The sequence below is a fragment of the Apaloderma vittatum genome, unplaced genomic scaffold (assembly GCF_000703405.1).
Source record: "Apaloderma vittatum isolate BGI_N311 unplaced genomic scaffold, ASM70340v1 scaffold41939, whole genome shotgun sequence".
NCBI lineage: Eukaryota > Metazoa > Chordata > Aves > Trogoniformes > Trogonidae > Apaloderma > Apaloderma vittatum.
The window spans coordinates 17,898-28,443 of record NW_009737731.1 but is presented as its reverse complement, the minus strand read 5'-3'; the positions used below and the strand labels follow the sequence as shown (position 1 = coordinate 28,443).

The window sequence follows — 10,546 nt, the reverse complement described above, 5'->3', positions numbered from 1 at the left end:
AATATAAACAAGGATTAGACTATCATGAGAGAAGATAAACAGATTTCTACTTCAATATATTATTTACTTTAATTAGAAGGCGATCAATTAGAAAAAATAAACTTTTTTTAAAAAACCAAACAAACAAAAGAAAAACCTACAGCGGAACAGACATGAAGATACTACAGTGTGAATGCCAGGTGCAAGCAGGGAATGTGCATAGCAATGATCATTACTTCACTTGTATGGCTTATGCAAGAGAGAGAAAAAAATGCATTGAGAGACCTTAATGATTTAATTTTAGGCTAACAAGTATAGTAATACTGCTGCCAAATGATAGATAAACTTCCCTCCTACTGGAACAACTAGCTTTTCACCTGCCCCACTTTTTTGTCTCTGTTCTAAAGAGCAAGATTACAGGTGAACACAGATCTTGTTTGAGGAAGAAGACTAATCTCACTCCTTCCCGAGGACAACCATCCATTCTTGTAGGTCCAAGAGAAGACATTATTTTCTTTTTACAGCAAAACACCAACAAGGGATCTTTCCTGTTCTCAAGTTTTACAATAATAAGATGATTATTTTCAGGAGAAAGAAATCTGAACAATTTTCCAGTCTTTTCTTCCCCATGTGGCACAGCCTACTCATTTTGCATTTGGGACTTCCAGCTGGTATTCAAGTCCTCTCGGATACACCTGGAACTAATCCGTCCTCTGCTTGACCTGGGGAGCCAGAGGGAAGACGCCCGAGTATCTTAGGCACTGAATGCTGTGATTCACTGAGGACACTGAAACATTAAAGTGCTTTTTTTTTTTAAAAAAAAAAAAAACCCAAAACCTGAATGCTTTAAGGGTCACTCATCCAACATCCCAAACTGGACCAACAGATAACAGAGATCGACAGGGAAAACACAAATCATCGTTGATGAGAAAACCTGAAGGCCAGCTGACACATCTTCCTTTGTATGATAAGGTGTGTTTGCCTTGAAATTAATAAAGGGGAGGATCCAGACTGTAGTTAAAGAAGTGCAACACTTACCGTCTGTAAACACACTGCAACATAATCTCTCAAGGACAAGCATACTGCACAAAGAGTCTTGCATAAAGGATGGATATGGATAAAATCCGTAAGGGTAGAACAAAGAGCTTGTATGATAAAACAATGACAACACTGAGGTCACGGGTTTGATTCCCGCTCGGTCCCCATGTGTTGCCTGGTCTAGTCAAGAGGTGGCGTCCCTGCCCATAACAGGGAGGTTGGACTAGATGATCTCTAAGGACCCTTCCAGCCTAGGCCCTTCTATGATTCTATGATCTGATAAAATAACTTCTCCCTGGTCACTTAGACCAGAACTTAAAGAAGCCCTAGACACTTACTCGCAAATTCAGAAAAGGGGAACAAACATAAAGCCTAAGAAAACAGCTTCTAAACTTCCCTGCTTGGATTCCCATTTATGTGGGCTTAGCCCAAATAAGACACAAGTCCAGTTCTAGAACAGAGAACAGAGGTTTCAAAGTACTGGAACATAACAAATCATCTTCCTCATAGAATCACAGAATTGTCGAAGTTGGAAGGGACCTTAAAGATCATTTAGTTCCAACCTCCCCTCCATGGGCAGGGACATCCTCCACTAGATCAGGCTGCCCAGAGCCCCATCCAGCCTGGCCTTGAACACTTCCAGGGATGGGGCTTCCACCCCCTCTCTGGGCAACCTGTTCCAGTGTCTCACCACCCTCATGGGGAAGAACTTCTTCCTGACGTCCAATCTGAACCGACCCATCTCTGGCTTCAATGCATTCACCCTAGTCCTATCACTACTTGACATACTAAAAAGCCCCTCACCAGCTTTCTAGTAGCCCCCTTGAGATACTGGAAGGCCACAATAAGGTCTCCTCGGAGCCTTCTTTTCTGCAGCCTGAACAGCCCCCACTCTTTCAGTCTGTCTTCCCAGGAGCGGTGCTCCAGCCCTCTGGGCGTCCTCGTGGCCCTTCTCTGGACACACTCCAGCAAAGATTTCTCGCCTTGATGCTCTCACATCACATTACACTCTCTGAATCCCACCTAGATGACCTCAGTTTAAGTGAGAGGCTAGCCAAGTCTATTCACTCTGAATTCTCTCATGGGTCATAACAGATGAGTAAGACAGACTAAAGAAAGCATCAGAAAAACTGTCCAGGTATGAAAGAGTATGGTGGGGCTTACTTTTTGTTTTAACTATTTTTACCACCCTGGTTTCTATTGTATCTATTGTCTTCTCATGTATCCAACTCTTACCATTTAGTATGTCATAACCATATTAAAAAAAAAAAGTCAGAGGATATGTTAAACACCAAAGATTTAAGTTTAAACTATGGAAAATGAGAATGAACACATTGGTACAGGCTTGCAATTTTAATTTTTAAAGGCCCCTACGGTGGGACTAGCTATAGATGGCATCATGCTAATGCAAATGGATTTTTTTTTTTAAAAAAAAACACTTTAAATGAGTATGAATTCACACCATACACATGTACATACTTATTAATTTTCTACGTTAGCTTTGTTTGAACTATAAATCAAGTCTATACTACTAAAAATTTGGTATGTGCAACAACATTAACCTGATTAAAGCATTTTATAAATACAAGCTTTTTAGTATTGCAACATACTTCACTACTTAACATACTGAAAAACAAGTTTTACATTTAAAATTCTGATGTAATATTTCTATCTGCCAATTAAGACTACAAATGGAAAAATACTTCCTAATCTTTAGCGTTATTGAAAATGCAAATATATTTCATTTTTGGAAGAAAATCTTGTTTAAACTACTGGTACTGCTTTAGACATTTTAAGATACTACACTAACAAAATACAAACTTTATAGTAAGCTTACAACATGTATTTCTCAGAGGCAAAAAGAAAAAAAAACCTGTTCTGTACTTATGAAGGAACATCCATTTATTATAAAACAAGATAAAAGATATTAGAATTAAGTTGAAACAAGGCAACATTAGAACAACCACTTCAGAGCTTTGTGAATGAAGTGTAGTTTTAAACTTGCAAAACAAGGTGAATGTAGCTCTTAACATGTTGTCTGTCCTCTTCTCTATAAATGGGATGACGTAGAGAAGCACAGCTTCAAGGTGTAAGGGTTGGAGCCATCTGTCAGGAGACAACATAGAACACACTCAGGGTGTTTTACTGAGCAGAGCTCTCCCGCTGATCACCTTGCACAATCTGACAAGTTTACCAGTTCTGTAGATTTAACGCTCACATCAACCCACCAACCCCCACAGCGGCCCGCAGACACCAGATGACTTGCAAATAGCTGTTACTGCTAAGTCTACCAGCATTTTTCAGACATAAAACCAAAGTGATGGATCTGGTCACAAGGGAATGTAGACAGAATTCCAAATGCTGTGCTACACACAAGAAAGACTTTTCCATTATTGCTGCCCTTCTTCCTGTCTGAACTATGTCTAAAAGTAGTATTTAATAGGCAGTTTCAAAGACAAAAGGCATAGCTATTTAAGAAAGTCAAGATTTGGAATGTGGCATTTGTACCAGAGTGGCACTGGACATTATTTACAAGTGTTGATGGAGGAAAGCACAGCAGGATGCACAGCATGCCCTTCACGCCGCTCCAGAGTGAAGCATAAAACAACCCCCTTCTATTTGGAAAGGCTGTCAAGACCCGTGGATGGCAGCACACACTTGCCTCTCAGGTAATAAAAGTTATGTCCTCCTGATTCAGCCAACCTCTATCTTTTTATGGTTAAGTCTTAACCAACAGCCCTCGTTTTAAAATAAATCTTTTCCTGCAACAGACACATTCGCTTATACATTAGGGTTTGCCTTTTTCATGTTGAAGGAGTAAGTTCTTCTGCTGTCATCATCTCTCCAAATTGAAATAAATTTGAAATTGTGAACAGTGTGTTACCAGGAATATCTTAAATATTCTGTCCCCAAATTATTGAGAAGGTGGACAAAAGGGTGTGGGTGGAGATGGGCTAGGAAAGATTCAGATTGCTAACACCTGAGAGGAAAACAAATTTATAATAATTTAAAGAAGGTAGTTTAAAATAATATTAGACACTGGATTCAAATTTATGATCATGAACACCCAGAAAAAAATCCATTTAATTCAGTAAACTACCTTAATTGTCCAGTGCAGATCCGGACTATTATATACATGTTTGGCAGGTGAACACCTCCCTCCATTCTTACTAGTTTAGAGCTAAGAGTGGATTGGACTCACAGTTACTGATCTGAAAGAGAACCAACTAGAAGAGCAGTTATTTCAGAGCAGTAAGCTCTGTAACTGAATCTCCTGCCCAAAGATACGGTATTTATTGAGACAGACATAAAAAGCTTCAGTAAGACATTATCCATTAAGTTTGATTTCTATGACAGTGGATTTACATCCTTTTTTTTCTGCCTACCTTTGTTTTACCCCAAACCAGTATTTTTTTCCTCCGTTTTTGCATAACTTCAAAAGTTGCAGAGCATATTTTGAGTTCTGCAGGTTCACTCAGAAACTAAGAAGGGGTGCCATTTAAACAGAAACTAATGGAATCTAAACTAGAGATTAAATACTGTAATGCATACTGTAATGTATGTAGTACAGTATATGTGTATATATATAAAATACAGCATATGTACACATATATGCAGCTTTCAGCTGCACACTGAGCTGCTGAAGCCTCACTTTTTATAAAGGCAGTATCAACATGAAAGAAAATACAAAAAAAAAGTTAGCAGTAAGATCAGTAATATTGACTTACTTGGGACTCTTATCTGGTAGTGATTAAGTACAGTGAGAGCTTCCACTGCATCTGTCTTACATTCCCATTCCAACAGACCAGACAGCGTTTTGGCAGAAGCTGTCAAAACAAGAAATAATAAAGAGGAGGGGATCGATAACATCTCCTCACAGAGTATGCTTTTATCAGAACTAGAATTCAAATATCTTCCCCAACAGGTCAAAGTTTACTTACGTTTTGGATCAAACACTTTGTATTTAATAAAGTTGAGAACTTCATGATCCTCACATAACTGTCACAAAAATAAAATAAGAGGTAAATCTCCAGTAAAAATGCACATAAACACATTAGCAAAAAATTTCAAGTTCCTGGAAGAGACACACAAAAAAGAAAACACTGACTCTTTTTAAGAGAGCGTCCCAGATTTTGTGGCAAATTATTTAAAAAATGTATTTATATTGGTATTCTCAGGAGTTACCATTCTATAGCATGCAAAACAAGGCTCCTATATCTGTGCTGCCCCATGATAAATATGATTTTATATGCACAAAAATTCTTAAGAGCACAATATCACTACCACCTCAAACAACATATATAAATAAAAAACAAATTCTTCTTTTTGACATTCCCACTTCCAAAACAGCTCAGAAGTTGCACATACAAGCTCACCACTCATGAATCAGAGCTTTCACAGAGAACTTGAAAAAAAAAGAAAAATTTTATTGAACTGAAAAAGAACTCACTGAACCATCATCAGTTTTATCATTGTTTCCACTTGAGAGGCCAGTATTAGATGCTTTAAATATTCAGAGTTCATTTAGGACTCAGTTGTGAAACTGCTCTAGGTGTGTGCTTCTCTCCACTCTGAAACATCCTAGCAGTCATCAGAGTAACTATCTCAGGGAGTCAGCACATCTTTCGCGAACTTTAGTCCTAACTTTCCCTGTATTTGGCTTTGTGTGTGTTCTCCCCTTCCTTCACAAAAAAATGCATTAAGCTCCTCAATTTCATCTCCAAGACCTTGTTTCTCACATTAAAAAAAAACAACGCACAAAAAAAGAGCAAAAAATGCCAGAACTGTGAAAATACAGCAGTTTCGACAGAGAGAGGCGACAGACTTACTTTAAAAAACAGGCTCTTCCAGTCGCTATGCTTAACTATCCCAGTTATTTTTTTTTTGAAGTAGCACAGGGTGAAATTAAAATGGAGCCCCAGAACACTAGATGTCACAGTAACTTCAACCACCTACCTTTACAAATGTTTCTTCAGTTACACACAGGGGAACATTATAATAATGCAGCACACAAGAGGGTGGTTGGATGATGTTCTTAGATGCTTGGCCAGCACTGGTGAAACGATTATTCTTACTCATTGCAAAATCCTTGTAACTACTTGTGCCATCCTCCAGTTCAAATATCTGGCTTGGAACTACTGAATGCTGCTTGGAAACACTGGGATTTAAAGATATATATATATATATTTTTACATGGATAAAAATCCTTTATCATCTAAAATTTGCATAGCTTGCACACAGTTTATCTAACCAGAACAGAGCTGACATTTCTTTGCAACAATTTGAAACAGAACGGGAACAAGATGGGTTGGATTTGACACCTTTCTTAAAAAAATGTAGAAAGGATGGATAAAACATATTAGGGAATACAATTTATTAATAGCTAATCCACACAATGCCCATATTTAATATTTTGTTAATAAATATCTACTACTATAGAGTAACAAAGAGCAATAAATAAAATTATCAGTAGTAATAGATAAAGAATAGCTGTAAACTGGAAATCATAACTCCAATAACGACAAGAGAACAACGGAATATTGTCCACTTACAACCTCATTCCATCTGCCCACTGGTATATTAATCTGATAAAATATATTTACCAGACATTAAGTCTCTTTCCAAACAACTTGACGTTGTTGAGATGGGTGACAGCTCTTTCCACGGCATACTCATCACCCATTTCAACCAGTGCTGTGCCTGGAATAGTCTTCATAAATTTCACCTAAGATAGATAAGGGAAAAATGATGTTGTAACAAACAGTCCAACCAAGACTTTTTTAAGTTATTAGGAAATAAGGCTTTTTCCAAAATAATTTACATTACTACAGTAGTTTCCAAGTTTCTAATACACTATGTCTTACCTTCTCAATGTTTCCATACAAGCAGAACAGGTTGAAGACCCTTGAACAGTTCATCTTCAGCTGGTGCAACCCACTAACCATGACAACTGACCCAGATGGATTTCCACCGTGCATGTAAGAGGACGATGCTTGGGGCAACGGATAAGCAACAAGTTCTGGAGTGTCCCGAGATCCCATTCGGTACCGGCTCGGCAAGGGCAACAAAGGACCATGTGACCCTATGAAGATGAAAGACCATGCTTTCATATTGTTTGAAACACAATTCACTATTTAATAATGCATTAAAGCATATTTAGAGGGGGAGGAACAATATTACTTAAGTTTCTGTTATTTTTTCCCAATTTTTTAAAAAAATAAATAATTAAATCCTTCAGCAATATCACCATATGTACTTACAGCTACACGACACTAAGAAAGAATAATACAAAGTAGGTAAAACTAATTAATTGGAGTGAACTTTTAGCCAGATGTCAGGAGAGAGGATGACACAGTTCTTTTCCTGAGAAAAGAGATGAAGTCAGAAGACTGCCTTTCTATAAACAGCTCATTTGGAAGAAACAGGAATACTTAAACCCCTGCATTCATGCAAAATGAAGCCGTCTTATTTTCCCCTACAGGTAAAGTGAGAAATTCATTGAAATAACCATTTTTTTTTTTAATGAAGAGACATTACCAGTATGCAATACTTCTGTTTATAGAAAACACCAGTATTACAGACCGAGGAGACGATCCGTGTCCCTCTGAGACAAAAATTAATGTCAGTTCACCTCAGCCAAGTACAGAAGGAACCTTTTGTCTTTCCCCCGCCCCCAGCAAAAAGCAGTAATGAGAGGGAGACAGTGTATAGGACAACAGGCACATTACTTAAAGTAGAAGTGTATGACAGAAGAATGAAATAAGAACATCAGTGAATATAAGGTGAAACTTGGAAATTCCAGAGATTTGAAGAACCTTTGGAAAGAGTAGGCAGAAGTTCAACCTACATTGTAAAATACAAATACATTTGCAAAGAAAGAGGCAAGACAAATCACATTGCACCTGACAGTTAAGAGAGTAAACAACTAGAAAAGTCTCATCTAACTGCAGACATTAGTTTCTCAACTCTGAGGTTCTTGGTCCAACACATTAAAGTGACAGGAGATCCTCATTTACAGATAGCACTGGAACAGCAGCAGCAATTCATAGCACTAATTCCAAAACGTCATTCTTATACAGTCACACAGCTATACCTTTCCAGAATTAGTTAAATTTGAAGAAATGCAAAGCCCACAATGCACAGCTTTGCACACAAGAATATCAGAGAGCTTTGTGTTGCATCAAGCTATGATGCCGTTCTCTAAAAGAAAACGGCTTTCTCAGTACAGACGTCATTTTCCATCCACTGCTAGGGTGCTGGCAACTGGAAGGAAACATTCTTCCAAGGAATAAATGTAGAGCTGGATGCTTCCCGTGAAAGGAAGAGGTTCGGCAACGAACACGCACAGATTTCAGTGAACCACCACACACACAGCACAATAGTGAACTATTCATGCTGTACGGGTCCACAGTTTAGCATTGATTATTTAAAATTCCACATAAAGAAATCACAACCACTTGTCATCCTATGTTACTTACCATAGCCATCATGTCTAAATGATGACGGGTGCTCTCCCAAAATAGCTTGCCTCTGGCGGCCCTTCCCTCTGTCTAACATGTGGGAAGGGAAAGAAAACAATTTAGTATGCACAACTATTATTTCTCCAGTAAAGACACAAAGCTTCTAGTTAAGAAGCTAAAAAGTAATGTGAGTCCTTGTTAATTTTATAAACAATTTCTCATTCATTATAAGTCTAAAACCACAAGCTGTAGCCCTGGGACACCAAAATTAAAAGACTACCATCTGTATAACAAATTGCACTTAAGTTGATTAGGGGCAGTGGCCAATGAGGAGATGCAGACAATTAAAATTTATGGAAATACTCAATAGTTTTCCTAAACAGACGCCACACATTATTATAGATAACACCATACATCAGGATTTACCTATGTGTCTCTTAAAACAAATTGGAAATGCAGTACTTTTGAAAGACAGTACCTGAATCATAATATTAGCTTCAACAGCAACACATTTTCAAAGTGGGCTTCTTTCAAGAAGTTTCAGCATAAGCCAACAACAACCTGTATTACACGGTTTCATAATCAGTAAACAGAGAGCATTACATATGTGTACATATATACTTACAGAACACCTACTGATTTATGGGCGTGCTGAAAGGATTGTACATTACTGCATTATCAGTAGCACAGAACAGTTTAGTTGAATAACATCACTGAATAATGCACTTAAACAACAGTCAATCCTTTAAGAAAACCCAGTTCTCTAGGCTATAAAGTTAAGGAAGGGGTCTACATTATTGGAGGAAAGCAGTGCATCACAGCCAAAGCTGTATTTTCTAATCACATCTGTGCTGTATTACAAAGAAAATCTAAACTTCCAGCTTTCTTTGTGGTAAGCAATGATCACTTTCCCACAATTTAAAAAGGCCCTGGTAAAAAGATGGGGCAAGACATTTAGCAGGTTACAATAGTTCTCAGGAAATTCAACTACGACTGCTTAAAATGGCAACTGCAGCCCAGTGCAGCTGGATGATTTTTCCCTGAAAAACAGGAACTACTTGCATTAGAAAACACAACAGTGGGAGATGAAAACACACGTGCTCTTTCTGCTCATAAATTTCAGGACAGGTTCCAAGCCAGGCATTTACTTTTTTCAATAAAGCCTGAGGAGAAAACAGTGCTGGATGCCTTCAAATATATAGAAAAAAAGGTTACTTTTGTCAAGTTTTGCTCTTCTGTTCCATTTTCAGGGTGACAGCTCTGGTTCTTGACTCTAGTTAAGTCATATCAAATATTTTGAGCGTTTAAACCGTATGCAGTACTTATCCTTCAGAAAAAGCAAGTTTATAATTCCAATCTGTGACGCTAAATCGTTTGAAACTACACATAGTAGTAAAGGACCATACTCTTCAAATGAAGAATTCTGGGAGAACACAGTTTGACAAATACATCCTCCTTGTGATTGTGAGTCCATTGCTGTCTCCTTGCCTCATGCTTGTTTCTTCCTTGAACAAAGTCCCTCAGTTATGCCAGTACAAAAACTTGGGCAAACAGGCACTGAAATACGAGAACTGATCAGTGTTAAAAACAGTTTGGAAAAGAAAGATTCTTTATAATCTAGCTTGTTTGGGGTTTGTTGGTTTTCGGTCTTGTTTTTGAACAAGGTCCCTGAGTCACTGCGTATGCTGGTAATACCACCAAAAGAAATGCTCCAACCTACAGTTTGAACTGTCTGTCTAAAAGCAAGCAGAATACTAAAATTCAGGTTTTTTTTTGGTTCAATCTAATGCAATACGGGTTCATAGCAACAGGCACTTGTTAGGAAGTTTACGTAAGTGGAGAAATACTATGGGCAAGTCTGTAATTTGTTATCATAAATAACTAAAACCCATTCCTTAAAAAGAAAATATTATTAGCAAAATCAGCATGCTTGTCCTCAGAATGAAATTCTTTTGGGCTAAGAATTTGTTTGCTGCAGTCAGATCCCTACAGTTTGGGTCATATTAAGTTCAAAAGCCAAACAATGTTGCTGCAAGAGTCAGCTGAAGCACAAATATGGAAACACTCTT

The 10,546-nt window shown here is 37.8% G+C and overlaps 1 protein-coding gene across 1 annotated transcript in view; it reads right to left on the bottom strand.

The window, feature by feature from the left end:
• Positions 1–2,896: 2,896 nt before the first annotated feature.
• HNRNPLL (heterogeneous nuclear ribonucleoprotein L-like) overlaps positions 2,897–10,546 on the bottom strand; it is a 17,578-nt gene continuing 9,928 nt past the window's right edge. The window contains exons 6-12 of the mRNA XM_009877417.1: positions 8,496–8,567; positions 6,882–7,099; positions 6,621–6,742; positions 5,974–6,175; positions 4,959–5,016; positions 4,746–4,844; positions 2,897–3,123 (exon numbers count right to left, since the gene is read on the bottom strand). Coding sequence (XP_009875719.1) covers positions 3,068–3,123; positions 4,746–4,844; positions 4,959–5,016; positions 5,974–6,175; positions 6,621–6,742; positions 6,882–7,099; positions 8,496–8,567 — 827 coding nt within the window. The 3' untranslated portion in view covers positions 2,897–3,067. The remainder of the gene's footprint in view (positions 3,124–4,745; positions 4,845–4,958; positions 5,017–5,973; positions 6,176–6,620; positions 6,743–6,881; positions 7,100–8,495; positions 8,568–10,546) is intronic.